Source organism: Trichogramma pretiosum, unplaced genomic scaffold (assembly GCF_000599845.2).
Source record: "Trichogramma pretiosum strain Unisexual culture from Peru unplaced genomic scaffold, Tpre_2.0 scaffold1, whole genome shotgun sequence".
In the NCBI taxonomy this organism is placed as follows: Eukaryota; Metazoa; Arthropoda; class Insecta; order Hymenoptera; family Trichogrammatidae; genus Trichogramma; species Trichogramma pretiosum.
Window position 1 is genome coordinate 3,997,594 of NW_019641703.1, and position 16,586 is coordinate 4,014,179.

The following is a 16,586-nucleotide window of genomic DNA, read 5'->3' on the forward strand; positions in this document are numbered from 1 at the left end:
AGAGAGAGAGAGAGAGAAAAGATACCGTGTGCAATGTATAGATTCAAGCGCTATTTGCGCAAAAGTTTATTCGTATAATACGAAAGTTCGCGCGACTATCTTTTTATTTTCGCTTATCGCTTGCGCCACGCGCGTTGTATACATTTGAAAATTAGAAATTGTGTTCGAATTCTCTTTCTCTCTCTCATCCTTGCCGCGAGTGTTAATAACGACCCCTTTATTCGCATTACATAAGCTTAATATCTTAGCGACGATGACTCTTATTGCTCTTGTACGCCTGTTGTTGGCTGTTCTCTGGGAATTATATCTCGCGGAGAGAGAGAGAGAGAGAAAAAAAACTTTGCTTGCGAGCGAAGGTCATTAGAGCTTGCGAGCTTGCGTTACGATTTACCGCTTAAATATGACGGTATAATTACACGCGCGAGAGCAAAAAAAAAAAAAAATCAAAACCAAAGCAACGACTTTAAACCTTGGGAAATGAAATTTTAAAAGTTTAAATGATGTTTCGAACAACGGATCGATTTGTAAATGCGAATCACCGTCGCAACGGAGTCGTAATGAAAAATTGGCCACGACCAATGGTGCACAATTTAGCGCCCAGCAAATTAAATAAGAAGGAAACTACAATAAAAGGGAAGAGAGGGAGAGAGACTAAGACAGGATAAAGAGATTAATGACTGCGATTTAAGTTTCTTAACCTCTTGTACACAGTAAGCGTTGAATAAGCAGTTAATTTCTCATTGTCGAGAGGGACGAGAAGGCTAAAGAGAAGAAAAGAGATTTCGAAATCCTATTTGGTTCGGAGTAACGCGGGAGGGGCGTCGACGTCGGCGGCGGCTGCGATTTACTCGCACGCTCGCGTGACTCGCCTCGCGCGTTGAAAAGGGATCAAATAATATAATTGGCTTGAAGTTCAAATAACACCTGAGCGTAATAACCGTGAAAATTAGTCGGCGAGAGAGTGAGCTGTTATAAGCATGAGTGCATTAGATTATTCAATAGGATTAAAAACTTTGACGTATACGGCCCTCTCGTGTTCTGCCACAGCCGATAATGCACTCGCGAAAGCCGCAGGAGATATGACTTTTTCGACGTCATATCCATATAATAGTATATCTATTACAAAAAAAAATAAAGGGGCAGATTGGGTGCGAAAGAAAATATATTGCAATTTGTGTGTGCGCGTCCGTGTGAGTGAGTGTGTGTGTGTATAGTGGCACTCACGTGTGAATCAGCAGAGTCATTGTGCAGATGATGAGTGCCGCCATTGACCATGCTGGAGGCGGCAGCGCCAGCGGCCAATGATTTCCCGGCTAAACTTCCGGCCGGGGTTTGCGGCAGACTCTGCAAGCACAACAAATTCCCAAAACGTATTTTTCACTGATCTCGCACGTAACAAAAAGGGAAGAGTGAGAGAGAGAGAGAAGGAAGTAAAGTTGAAAAATTGTGCCTCTCGAAGTGGCTTTTGTATGTATAAGGGAATTTAGCATGAATCGATGAAAACTGTCGATCGTTTAATATCGGAAGATAAATTGCTGTGCCCTGCGCAAGCTCGAACTTGCATGCATAAGCAGAACAAATGATATGTAGCCTATATATATTGTAAAAGATATAAGAGTTAACCTCTCAAGATCCATTTTAGAGATGTAATCTTTGTACCGTGCTTCGCTTGTGAGAAAAGAAATAAAAAAAAACATTAACCCAGCCACATAAAAATGTCAAGGTAAAACGGGGGAAGAACACGTTTCTCTGGCACACACAAGCGAGCCTCGACGAAGAAAAACCTGCATCAGACATCGTCACTTCTTTTCTTACTATACGTAGATAAAAGCTTAGCAAGAAAAGTACGCTCTCTCTTTAAAATGGCCAATAGATTGCCAGGCCACTATATCAGCTAGCTCCTAGCCTGGCTGGGCGTCTCTGAGTACAATATACCCAAGCTCTCTCTCTCTCTCTGTGCGCGCGTGTCTCGCGTAGGTCAATACTGCTTCTGCTGCTGCTGCTCTCTTTCTCGCGTCGCACAAAGTGTATAGTAGTATAGGCGCAAGGAGAGAAAAAAAAATATTATACGCGCGACAAAGGAGCGCGTAGGAAAGAAAGAAAGAAAAAGAGAGAGAGAGAGAGCTGAGGAAGGAAGGTAAAAAATGCAGGCGCAGTATACATAAATGCCCGAGCACAAGAGGAAACGGAAAAAAGCTAAAGCGTCGTGTGTGTGTATGGTACGTGCTATGTACGAGCTTTTTGTGCATCTTGGGTGTTGGTTCTTGAAAGAAACGCATCGAGCTTTTCTCCGCATGAACGGCTCGGGACTATTGGAGAACATTATCATTACATGCAATGTTCGAGAGAGAGAGAGAGTGTGTCGCGCTCGTGTATTTCCTCTTACAAATGCGAGACCCCGTAATGTACGCCTTCAAACTTTTACACGATACACACCGTTTTGTCCGATCTGATATACGAAATAATTTGCCAAGCAAATTGCTACTTGCGTGTATGGAAAATTGAGCGGGATGTTTTTCAGCTACATTTAGAAATTTGTATTGAAAAAAGGTAGGATAAACTGCGCCTCGTCTGTATAAATAATCTAACGTTAGATGCACCTTGAGCTTGTACAAATTTATGACAAACGGAATAGGAGACGATGGTATATCAGCGCGAGCTTGATTTTATACGCGTAGCCAAACTTTCAACCGGCAGGACGCGTTTTCTCTCGAGCGCAAATGCAAAAACGAGAGCAGCAGCCCCTGTGTCGACTTTGGCGCGCGCGCGCCGCGCGGACTCAAGTCGAAAAGTAGCTCTCGAAAGAATCATCACTTTTTTTTTGTGCAACTTTACTTCTTATCTCAGAAGTGGATTGAGCTTCGTAGCAGTGTAGCAGTTGTGCACAAGTTGCTGCTACGAGAAAACTCGAGGATGGCTTTTTATAAAATGAAAATAATCCATTTTTTATTTTGTATTTCGAAGTTTAATCAAAGTATATAATTTTTCGCGTCCACGTCGTGAATGAATTTTAATAAAAATTAATCAAGTGGATTAAAAATTTTATTGAGATGCGAAGGATTTTTTATCAATATTTTTCATTTGGTTTCGATGACGTACGTGAATTAAGTATAAGTTAAGCGCAGAAATTTTTCATGATAAAAATTAAAATTGAGCTCAGGATGCATTACTATAATGAATATTAAAAGTGAGACACTTTCACCATTCTCTTGATTATAAAAAATAGTGTTAAAATTATAAAAAAATATTTTTTCTCTTCGTTCTAGTTTTTTTATTGTAATTCTGCTATAAACTTTGTCATAGTACATCGCTAAAATGGTACTCTACAAAAAGTTATTCCATTACTGCATGTAAAATAATTAATGCTACGTGCTTAATACATTTTATTACTATAATAAAGAGTTAAATTTACTGTAAAATTTGTGTTATGTACTGTCGTAAAATTTAGCGTCCACGTGAATTTGTTGCTTTCAAGGTGGCTATTATGACTGAAATTAAAGTGTGGATATAGGTAAACAATGCTTATGTCTTAGCAAGAAACTGCATAATTTTTGAGAATAGATTTTATAGTATAGGATATTGACGATAGATGTCGTATCCCAAACCCGCAAGTGATGAAGTTCAATTTCGGTTACTTAAATAACATAAGAAAGGTAAAATTTAGCCCTCGCACCTGTAAAATAGTGTCAAAATAACAAAATCATCATAACTCGACACACAGGAGAAAATCCATCAGTTTTATCCCCAGCAAAAAGTTTCCTTTACCTTTTATGATATTAAACTTGCACACTCGTTGAGACAAAGTTTGCGTTAATATATAATACGTAAACTCGATTGAGCTACGATAGAGAGAGAGAGAGAGAGAAAGAGGAAAACGTTTCGCATGTAAAAGTTAACTGCGCGCTGCGGCAAGTATAAAAGACAAATAACCACCCAACGAGCATAACTTTTAACGATAAAGTTATTTATTTCCTATATATACATAGTATCATAAGCCAGCAAAGTTAATGCCGCGCGTTATTCGAAACATGCCAAAAATTTAGCGCCCGATTTATACAAGAAAAAAGTCGATACGCGAGTGCAGCGAAGCTATTTATTGATCATCGCGTGTGACGACGACGTGGTTTCCCGATGACTACTACTACTACTACTACTACTAAAAATTTTTAAGACTACATTGTATATGCACGCCCGCAAGATAAATTCCAAGTTTTCCGAGCGTTCGTCTGCGTTACTTGCACGAGCGCAGCAGCGAATCACGGCCGGCTGACGCGAAGAAAAACAAAACTTCTTCGCTGCGTGCGAGCGTGCATAAGTCATCGAAGTGTACTACTTATATATTACAGCTCGAGATTCCGCTGACGACTGAGTTTTCGCAGCGGCTCGAGGTATTAGCGTCACATCGTCTTCTCCTGGAACAAGGATCATTGTGACTTTCCTCCCTTTTTTTTCTCTTCTTCTTATTCTTTGGTAAAATGTCAGCGAGACAAGGTATTCATCTTCTATCTTGCGCCTCGTAGCTACATGAAATAAGTTGAAAATACGATGCAGTCGGGGGTATTGAATGTACGTCGGAAAATTGACTGGCAGGGCTTCGGGGCGCGCGCGCGCGCGCCTCGAGTAAACGAAATTTGCCATCACCACCACTACTAGCACCATCGCCATCATGGCAAGTCGAAAAGCTCTGATCGCTCGAAGGTGGGTGCAGCACGAAAAGACGACTCTTGGCTGGACAGGTTTTATATGCATGCAGCGATGGCGGCGCGGGCTTATCGCTTTCGCTCGGGCAAGCTAGACGATTCTCCTCTATGGCTGGATAAATAGGGAAAAATTCTCGACTGCGCGGTAATGTATGCTAATTCGAGGTTTTTGATCTACCACGACGTCGTCATCGCCGCAGTTGCCGAGGCAATCCATATTTTCTCGGGAATTTTTTTATACGCGTATAAGTCAAAGCCCGCGTGGATGATAACGTCTGATCGTTCGGTGTGCAGCAGCACATACATACGAAATCGACAGGATGAGGAGAAAAAAAGAATGATTTCTTCTCTTTGTCCGTACGCGTAATGACAGAGAGCACGCATGCGCGCCGAGAAAAGGTTAAGCTATTTTCTAATTGAAATAACAGCGGCGAGAGTTGAAGCGTTTTAATTAAAGTGTCTCTTTGGCCCAGAACGACAAACGGAAAGTAGAGAGAGAAAGGGTACGCGTTTCGATGTAACGAACAACCTCGGAACGGACGAGTCCTTCTGGCACGATAATTTTCCCTGATATATAATTTTTCCCTTATACATTATATATTATCGATCGGAATCACTCGCACAGCTACACAATCGCAATGGAGGGTAAAAAAAGTAAAAAAAAAAGCAAAATTCGTGCTTTAGGATACGCTAAAGAACGACATAGATATATATTCCGCAGGCGGGGGAAATGCGAAGTTCGCATCGATGCACTCGCGACTTTTGTGCTCTTTCGCTCTCTCCGTATATAGTTTAACGCGCGACGCGCATATTCGTACATGCTATACGAGCGGCATAATACGAGCTGCAGCTTTAGTACATACATATGTACGAATCTCGCGTTCTTATATATTTTCCAATAAAACGCCATGTACGAAATATTATCAAGTCAGCTTTTTTCCTATTGCGTACAGTATATGTTTACGTGATCGGTAAAATTGCGGCCACCACGCACATATAGGCGAGCACAAGCTCGCCGCGAACTTTAAATCCAAGCTACTCGCGTTGGTTTGCTTGTATTTACATGTGCGCAGTGGATTGCAATAAAAAATCCCTGAGCGAGTATTTGGGGATACGTTCGATTTTTTGTTGTATTTTTCTATTATTATTATTATTATTATTCGTTCAATAGCCCAGTAAAAAAGGCGCTGCCACATACAGTATCACAAACTATTCGCGCAGGAGGAGAAAAACTTGCAGATCCACGCGCAATTTATGCATGCTCGCCTTTGAAAAATCGCTTGGCGCTTTTTTTCCTTGCTCTATCTATCTCTCTCTCTTCCCTCTGTATTCAAGAGAATATAAGTTGCTACTACACCAACATCAGCAGTAGCAGAGCAACACAATACACGTATAGTATAGAGAGAGAGAGACGAGCGCCTCGAGTCGTCGGAATTGCAGCACCGGTTGAAAGAAGCTGACGAAAAAAAAAATAGCCCTGCAACGCGAAATAGGCAAAGTATGTTTGCGTCTACATAGACCGCACCGAGAGCTATTCAAGACTTGATCGTGTGTTATACGTGTGTATGTGCGTGTATGCATGTGCGAGGTCCAACGCAGCACACGCGATTATTCGTGCTATATTATTCGTCGTCGTCGTCGTCGTGTGGGCTGGTGGCTCGCGGCATGCACTCAAAACTTTCCCACAGCTCGCGTGTGTGTATACGTGCGAAAAAAAGAAAACGTGGACCACGCGCGGGAGACGTGATGACACATACCCAACCACACACACAGCCACACACCTACACACACCCGAAACGATGATGACGCTGCGCGCGCCACGCTGATGATGTCGATGAAAAGAGCTCTATACCTGCTACACTGCACTGCGCTGGCTTATTTTTGATTCCAGGCTTCTTTTTTATTTTTAAGCTAAGAAAAAGAAAGAAGGCCTATGCCACGAGCGGGTGCATGTGTACGCGCGCGCACCTAAGCTAGATTTCGTCGAGTAGATAGTGGTTGGAGGCGAGGGTCATTTAAAAAAGCTCGACGTCGTGTGCTAGCTGCTGTGCTTCGCTCCATATATATATTTTTCGTTCAAAATACCTACGACTAGAGAAATGCAATCGACCGATCATAAGTAGTAGATTAAAGTAAGTTCCCCAAAAGCCTCAATTTACTTTATGTAATTTGAGGTAAAAAGCTCTTGCGCTTTATTATTGCGACACGCAAGAAGCACGAAAATGTGAACTTACACCAAGGGTAAAGGCACGTCATACGGTATAAGTACATGTAAGTGTACCGGAGACGCTCTAAAACGCGGGTCTTCTCTCGAGATGCGTTACGACGAGAGACAGATCTTTTAATCTCGGTTGAAGCCTTCCGTGCTATTAATAGCCGTATATATGACTCCTGCACTATTCGCAATGCACGCACGTTACAACGTTTCGTGCTGCTGCTGCTGCCGCCGCTGGCAACACTACAGCAACAACTAGGGCACTTTATGCGCCGCTCGCGCGCGCGCGGGTGCAATAATAAATACACCGTTGAGTACACGCGCGGAAATTACGCGCGAGCTTTCGGTCGGGGGCTGCCGCTTCGCTTCGTTTGTCTTTGGCTGCTCGACGCGCGCGCGTACAGATATATATATACATTGGCGCACACTAGGTGTATAGAGCGCTGCAGGGTAATACATACACACGGCCCGTGTGCGCGTTTATTATGCGGAGTTCAAGCTCGAGCTGCAGCTTTATTGGATCGAGGCTTTATACAGAGAGCGACGACGACAAGGCACTAATTTGGATACGCACGCGAGGCCTATAGGCACTGTTTATTCAATAAATAATTACGATGATTTTTCTCTTCTGTACTTATGTACGTATACGCACGCATACCCGTACAGACACACAAGCTCGTGTGTGTTTTCTATCGAAACTATCTTGCCTAACGAGCGCCGAGCGAGCTGGAATAATTAAGTAAGTTCGCGAATTAGGCGACGTATAATCTCGCGGGAGAGCTTGCACAAAATGAAAGTTACATACACACACACACACGCCCACTCATAGATGAGCTCTGACAATGAACGTACAGGTGTACACACGCGCGAAAGCATATCTATACAGCAGTCGTCGTCGTCGTCGGCGGAGCTTTTTGTCAACACCAAAGCTGCAGCAGCAGTAATCACGTTGGGTGCCGAGTGTATGCGTACGACCATATATAGCGTATATAAGGATTGCTGCGCTCCATCGTCATTGTCTTCGCTTGTGTATACACAAGCAGCAGAAAAAGAGCGCCCCCCAAGTAGTAGTAGTAATACAGACGACGACGACGACGACGACGATGCTCGATTAGAGTTTCTCGCTGGCGCTAATATGCTCGCTCGCACTCGCTGAAGTACTTAGTCAACTCTCGGGACGCGCGGCGCTTTATGTATATAAAAACGTCCTGCGCCGCTGGTTATATCTAGCATAAGTTTCAAGATTACGCGAGGATAATTTACCGAGCTGGCGCGCGTCGTCTTGCCTCCTACACACGCATATATAATACATATAATACGAAATCATGGGAGCAACTTTGCGGCGCTTTACGACCGTTTTGTTACCCTCTTATAAAATCGCGAGCGGTTATATTACTCGTCGCTCGAGTTCATGAGAGCTCGTGCGGCGCATCTTTTGTACGGTATTGACTTCCAAGAGAGCGCACGCATGTGAATTTATTATACACATTTTAAAACTTTTAATACGTGCCTCGCTGTATTAGCTTTAATTTCGAGCTGCATAAATTTCGACGAATGCGCACGATTCGACGAGCACGAGCAACGCACGTTATTTCCCCGAGAATTATATATACTCAAGTATAATGGGCCCGAGAGCTCGTTGAAAACTCCCCGCGATGATGTGCTTTTATATTATATCCCCGAGAGTTGGTAATTCGCGGACGTACGTGCGATGTTATAAGTACGAATTGCTCCGCGAGAATCCCTGCGTGATGTGCGCGAGGGCGCATATATATAGCCATTCAATTTTGCCGTGTTTTACTGTACACGCGGCTATGAGAGCGAGACTCAATTTTGTTTTGAAACAATGCGGATTATTTAATCCCGGCGGCTGTTTCAGCACAAATAATAACATCGCGCGCTAGTCGATGGTAAATTACGTTTCTCTCCGGAGTCAAGAAAACAATGGAGTATCTTTCTCAGTCATCGTCGCTCTCTCGATCTCGTGGCATTTTCTTCGCTCGCTCGAGCTTGATCCTTGTAATAATCAAACATTCTTCAAAGCTCGCGCGCAGATGCACGGTTCGTACGTCTTTCTCTCTCCCGTTTTTCAACGTCGATATTAATCGTACGAAAGCAGCAAAAAAAATTCCATTAGAAAGAATGCCGAACTGTCAATACCGCGTGTATACGGCCAATGGATCGGAAGAGATTAATGTTTATAGGTTGTAAATTGTAACAAAAAAAATACATAAACGTGCAAGAGAGATTGGCACTATTGATTGCCTTTATATTGTCAATATTGAAGGTAAAAGAGTTGCAAGACAAGCGATTATTTAAAAGATCATGCTACCGCAACGGCAATTGATTTGGGGTTTTTTTCTTCCTCATAAACGAAGCTTTGTGATCAGTGTAAAAGCGATTTTCTCTATCAGAGGTATTCGTTTAATATATTGAGGAGCGCACTTCGCGCTCCCTCTGGCAAGTATGATAACATTTATACATCACTGTGAAATTTCGTATACGTAATTCTTAAATTTCATCTGGTGTTATTTGTAAATTTAAATTACGTTTAATGGATGTTTGTACCGGGATATTCACATACGTTAATGACCTTTATATTTACCGTTAAATTACAAAAATTACTCCTAAAAGCCAATGATTTTTGCGCGAAAAATGAAGTAACATTATTAAAATTAATTAAGTGGTACTAATATTAAAATTTCAGTAAATAAACTGCATATTTACTTGACCAATATGAGGTTTTTGAAGTAAATACTTGAAATATACTTACAAAGTTTGCATTAAAAGTAATGTGTTATGTTCAAAACATAAATAATATATTGAAAGCCATGGCAAGAGCATTGAGCATTCCATGTATTTTTAATTTTTTTTCGGGTACGTAGTAGTTCTTGAGTTAACACTAGATGGCGTATGTCCGAATCCTCGAAAACCAAAAGAGAAAAACTAAAGTTTTACCATTAAGTATACGAGCGATTTAAAATACTTGTGAGACACACTGTTTTACACTAGAATCTTTTAAAAGATCTCGGATTAAAATGGGCGTTTTGATTTCAATGAATACTTTTTGAGAAGTAATAAAATTTAAATTCTACTTATTACCACATTAAAATCGACTTGTTAAAAAACCTTCCAATATTATACCTGAACTTTCAAGCAGAAAATCTTCACAGCGAAGTGTATTTTTATTACCTATTATGCACGCAGCACCTAATAATGATTTTTCCTAATTCAAGAGGAAGCTAATTGTCAAATAAACGGACATCGACTTCTCTTAACTCCACACTATGCACGACTTATTATGGGACGCTAACGTGATTAATAATTGTACCAGTCTCGTGCTAGAGCAATTTTTTTTTTACGAGCGAACTTTTCTTCCTCTCATAACACAGCTATGTACGAGCTTCTAAATTCAAAGAGAAATAATTGCTTTTGTACTTTTACCCTCCTTTCTCCTTTTTAGTTTCTTTTTCTCGTATATATACCGCATCTGAACGCTTACGGCAGCATCAGCAGCAAGTTTTCACAAGTTTAGCGCGCGAGTCGAGATAGAGAGAGAGAAAGTTTAAAAAAAAAATTGTATACGTACCGTATTACTATAGCGCAAACAGAGGTTCGCGAAGTATGCGCGGTATCGCAAATTTGCACTCGCCTAATATTGCCCGGCCTCCACGATAATATATATAATATATATCGGAAAAGTATAAATCATTATATACGGCGTATAACGTCTAATGCCAGTACTACGGCGTGTAGCGGCTTTCGCCGCGCCGCTACGGAACGAAATTAGGGGCGGGTTGATAGCGCAGCTCATCAACGATTTCTCTCACGAGTTTTGCTTATACACAGCTATATATGTATAGTAATGTGTGTCAGAGCGCGAGGCGCGGCGTCGGCGGCGGCGTATCAAAGAGTAAACAAAAACGGGGGCGGTGAACGATAATGCCGCGCGCTTGTTCGGCGACAAAGCTCTCTCGCCGGTCGACAAAAAAGATTACGCGAGAAATAGAGGGATAGAGCGAAAGAGAGCGAGAGAGAGAGAAAAAAAGCTGCAGGTGACGGGGCGGCTGTACGCCGAGAGAGAGCAAAAAAAATATACACACACACACAGATGTAGTACAGTCCCCTATATATAACAGTAGTGGTAGTAGTAATAGTAGTAGCTTTTGCAAACGAGCCGCTTCGCGCGCGCAGAGGCTGCGCTGCAGTGCCGCTGCTGCTGCTGCTGCACACGCTTTATAATTATAAATCTCATTAAAATTCACGCAAGCTCGGGGAACGCGCCCGCGCGTCCTGAGAGAGGCATCGCGTGGAAAAAAAGAAGCGAGAGAAAGACAGCGAGAGAGAGAGAGAGAAAGAGGCTATACAGAGAAAAAGAGAGACAGAGAGTATCCATTAACGTTCCGGACGTTACCGAAGGCGACGCGCGCGTATTTAATACGCGTGACTTGCACTATTACACCGAGAGGAGGAGCAGTAGTTCTACGAACCGAGGCGTGAGAACTGCAGAACACAACGGCAGTTTGTAACTGCAAGAGCTCGACCTAGCCGATAGACGTCTTCGAGACACGTCTCTTAGAATTAGCTGCCTATATACTGCGCGAGCTATATATTATATACACGAGTAATTGGGAGAGGATGTATATACGAGATCAAAGATGCGCAGCTTTCGAGACGCGATAAATTGGCCCGCGCAGAGCTCCTCTGTTTACTTTTGCCTACAGCAGAAATAAGATTCGCGACAGAAGTATTACGCTTTTTTTTCACATCGACTTATACTCGCTCGGTGCGCGCGATAAATCAATCGATACGTATATAAAGCTCCCGTATAATGCAAAGCTCTATATAATACGAAGAAAAAAAAACTTGCGCGACGCGCTGCGTGTGCGACTCCCTACATCTCTCTATATCTCTCTCTATCTCCAAGAAAATGTGTTGTAAAATCGTATCTCATAATCGTCCTCTCTCTCGGCTGCTTGGAATTTATCGCGGCGGAAAAATCAAGCAATTCATAGCGTGGCGCGCGCGAGACTTTTTGTGTTTGCTCAACCGAGCATTTTCAGTAGATTATACGCTCTGTGCGCTATATACACGCAAATTCACGGGGGCTAAGTAAATCAAGCGAGAGAGAGAGAGAGAGAGAGAGAGAGAGAGAAGCTTCTGCAGCGATAAAACTTCAGACCTATATAGTAGCAGTGCGCGCGCGCCCCATTCATAATTTACTTCTTTTCGTTCCTCATCAGCTTCATCGCGTACACGCGTATAGCTCGTCGAGTGCTCGCAACGCGAAGGTAGACTATATATATGTGCTACTCGTCGTTGTCTCATTAGTAAATCATTAAGCTCGTCCGACGTTGAAAAAGTTGAAGTTCGTATAAACATAAAACTCGCTTTGCGAAGGAAAATCTTTATATAATTCATTGCGTTTGTCTCTCACTCTCTCTCTCTCTCTCTTGACGAAATCGACGCTTAAATTATATTATTTATAACGTATATATACCAAACACGGCTTTTCACGCGGGCGGGTGTGATCATTTTGCGAGTCCCTCTTGGAGCTCGTATATAACGAATGCGCACGCCACTTTACACAAACATCTGCATACATATTATACATACATCTCTCTGCAGAGGCCATCCGAAATACATAAACACCTTCTGCTGCGCGCCACCGCCGCCACCGCCTTCCGACTCAAGTCTCGCGCGTCCATTTATTTGCCAAGTTTTCCGCGTGAAGAGAATTTCTCCGTTGGTATTATATGTGTGTGAGTGTGTGTGTGCGTCGGTACACGAGTGTATGTCCCGGGCGTACGGTCTACTAACGTTATATGCGCTCTCGAGATTTACGCGACTATCTTGCGGTGAAATAACAGGTGGTATGTATAGTATAATACTCGAGTGCAGTTGCCACGAGCCCGGTGCAGATTATGTATATAACGAAGTCTGCGGCTGGTTCTCGAAGGTCATGGCGGAAAATTAAAGGCGAGAAATGAACTGTCTCGTAAACAGCTCTGTCTCTCTTGCCACACAGAAGTAAGTTTTGCGATGATAATTTTGTGTGTATATACCTATACAACGGACAAAAGATACGCAACAACAAAAGGGCGCGCGCAGAAACAAAAGAATTACGATCGCGCGTAGATCTCTGCATAATACGAACCGCTTCACTCGCGTAATAATATAGATCCGACGCAAAATTAAAGCTCCCCAGTCGCGAGTTATACATATAACGATGACGTTCGTACGATATCTCTCGTTGTGTGCGCACCGCATACACAGGCCTCCCAGCTCGCTCGCGTATTATCGGACAATGAAATATACAGAGGAGAATATATAAACCGAAGAGCTCGCGCGGAGATTTATCGATTTGTCATTTTGCCATCGGCATGGGTGACTGCAGCAACGATCGGCCCATTACAGCTCTCGCAAGCTCGGCACACATGCACACATGCACAGGAGCGCATTTAACCGCTTCGGGATTTTCTCCGCTTACGCGATCCTAACAACAATAGAGAGAGAGAGAGAGAGAGAGAGAGAGAGAGAGAGAAAGCCCAGTGGTGGCTGGTGGCATGGCATGGCATGGAGGGCAAGAAGAGAGAACCTCGTATAACGCTGATGGGCGCGTACCTACCTTCTATATAGCGAGCATTCATCGTATCGATATAGTCGGCGTCGCGTCTACCTAGCATCGATGCGCGTTATATATGAGTGTGAAATCGATCTTTACCCCATATATAGAAATACATGGATGTGATGTGCGTGTGTGAGGGTACGGATAAATATCGTATATATACTTCCGGCATGAGAGAGAGAGAGAAAGCCACCTGACTGCGAAATGCAATGTGTGTCGCTCATTTTTCACGTTTCTTCCGTTTTTGCTCTATATACCTACGTACGTACGTATATGTACGCCAAACTATATTTTTTTGTCAAACCTTTTTTTTCGCCTATATACACATTTTCCGACAGAGAAAATTTCAGGAGGTAACGGGGTTAACCATGGGACGCGTCATGTGTGCTACACACACACACACACGCGCACAAAGAGTGACGCGCGCGAAAAAGTTTTAGCGACTACTCGCTCTCGTTTGGATGCGCGGGGAAATACAGCATTTGTCCGTCGAATTGATGCAATAGCGCTGCCGCCGCATCTGCAACATTTTCCGTCTATCTTTTGGAAGCTGTTATTTATGCGCCAATGGATGTATTTATATCTTCACGATATTGCATCCGTAGATAGGATATACACGAAGCTGCATGCGGCGGTGAAATTGCCAGTCCACATGCGCGCGTAACGAGAATTTACAGGCGCATGCAGTTAGACCGAATCTCTCAATTATATGGGCAAATCTACACCTCTCAAGTATAATGAATATATATTGCGGTGACTATTAGCAGATACGTATGATGCATATAGAGCACACTCACCGAAAAAAAAATAACAGACCGTTCAATATAATGAGTTGACCATTATCCTATTGTTTCAACTGTATATTTGAATTAATCAATTATGCAGTTGTGAGGAAGAAATAATTTATAAGAACAAAAAACTATTTTCTATCCACACCACAACAAAACATTTATTTCATGCCAGTAAAATATTTGTTGAACTTGAAAAAAATTCGTCACGTTATAAAATTAATTCTACTGTCTACGTGTATATGTAACTTTTAATAATAAATTTGATTTGATTAAATATTTAATGAAACCAAATTATTATAAGTTAATAAGTTAATACGCTTAGTACGTTTTGTGAAATATCTAGCATTCAATATCAATAATAATAATTAATTATCCTACAAAATAAATGAAACGGTTATTACATATGGATTGAAAAATTCTTCGAATAATAAAATTGTTTTCTCAATAATGATGTACATGTATAAATATTATCACCAGTAGTGAAAAAAAACGTAAAACAATAAAATACGGAACTTCAGTATCCAAAGAAAGTAACGATATTTGTTTTCTCAATAAAATAATCTAATTTATTTTGTAAACTGAATTGTTCACTTTGAGGAGCCAAATACGCCATCTAGGTACACTGATAGAAATGAAAATCTAATGGCAAGAACCATCGGATATTCAGGCAATTATCGAGTGAATCTTGCGGCTGGAAAACCGAATTCTTGCTGCAAATCAAGATGATTCTTGTCGTAAGATCCGTTCGTTACATCTCGAATATCCGTGTAGTTTATTTCCCATGATCAAACATTTATTAAATGAAGTAGGAAATTGTTTGATCCAAATAAACTGTTGTTGATTCAATCAACCTTTTTTCAATAATTTATATAAAATGGCTGGGACTATACTTATTTTCTCGGTGAACTTTTTTATTAATCGACGCATAGTATGCATAACCAACTAAGAAACGAGAAAACATGAGCTTAGAGAGCTAGATTGCGTGTAACTTGAATTAATTTTTGTTTTCTTTTACCAAATTCGCACATTACTCGTTATCTATCTTATCACTCGCTTTACGGCATTGGTTTTTTACCCGGACAGACTTTCATTTATCTTAACGACTCGGTCCGGCCGTCTCGTAAAGATGTTTGACTGCTCGAAGCCCGTTAATAAAGCCCGAACGAGAATATCTTCGCGAAAAGCTATCCGATTATTAGTTCACAGGAAATTATACAGGCGCTCGATTTATCACTGAAATACGTGAGAGCTAAGCGTTAGTTTTTATCTGCAAAATTTACGAATATTAAACGTGCAGAAAGCCCCAACCATATACCTCGCTGAACATACTTTTGAATCTATAGTTAGAAAGAAAAACTAATCGTGCGCTATGCATGTCCGAACTTCGATCTCAATTTTTCGTTTATCCACTGTGCCTGTCGATCAATATTTTTTATGTAGCGTACAAGTTTATACGCGAAAACTCGCGTGTACGCGTTATAACTCATTTAACTGCCAAAGGAACGATTTTTATTTTGGCTCCGCGTGTTTTACGAATTCTTTTATAAATAAATAAAGAATGACTGAAACTGGATCTATATTTCTTCTTTGAGTTAATAGCATACACATCAACAAGTATTGGTGTAAGATTTTGTCATACTGTTGTAATGACTGCACTAAATTATCCTAACTCGAGTTTAAAGACTTATAGAATCCACCGCTAGATGGCGAATATACTTTATCTCAAAACCTGCAAGTTTCAAAATCAAGATAATTGTATAAGTAAAAGTACTTAGCCCCGAACGATTTGCATACAATAATTCGACGTATGATCGACTCTCATATTCTTACAAAAGATTACAATGCCACTAGCACCGAAGAAATTTCTCTCAACAAATCGACTTTCTTCGCTGACGAAGAAGCAAAAAGACCAAAAAAAAGAAAAAAAAAGAAGAAAGATGAAGCTACTGCACCGCAACCGCGCTCGCTTCTATATATAAGCCACGCAGAGCCCGCGCGCGCGTTCGCAAGTGGTACACAAGTCGAGCTCGAGATATGGATGGCTCGAACGTGCGCGCGACTGCATTATGCACATCCGCAACGCGCGGAACGTGGTTGTGCTTGAAGTACTACACCACGATGCCGGAGCGGTGTAAGACTCGAGAGAGCGAGAGCGCACGAAGAGGGCCAGTATATGAGCTTCCGCCAGCCCTCGGATGTGTATTACCTATTGGTAGTGCGTTTGCCATTACTCTAAAGCCCTCGCTCAGCAC

At 41.8% G+C, this 16,586-nt stretch overlaps 1 protein-coding gene across 1 annotated transcript in view; it reads right to left on the reverse strand.

The window, feature by feature from the left end:
* Positions 1 to 16,586, reverse strand: part of LOC106653532 — a 174,704-nt gene that overhangs the window by 13,761 nt on the left and 144,357 nt on the right. Inside the window, exon 10 of the mRNA XM_014373014.2 lies at positions 1,225 to 1,342. Within this exon, the coding sequence (XP_014228500.2) occupies positions 1,225 to 1,342 (118 nt within the window). The remainder of the gene's footprint in view (positions 1 to 1,224; positions 1,343 to 16,586) is intronic.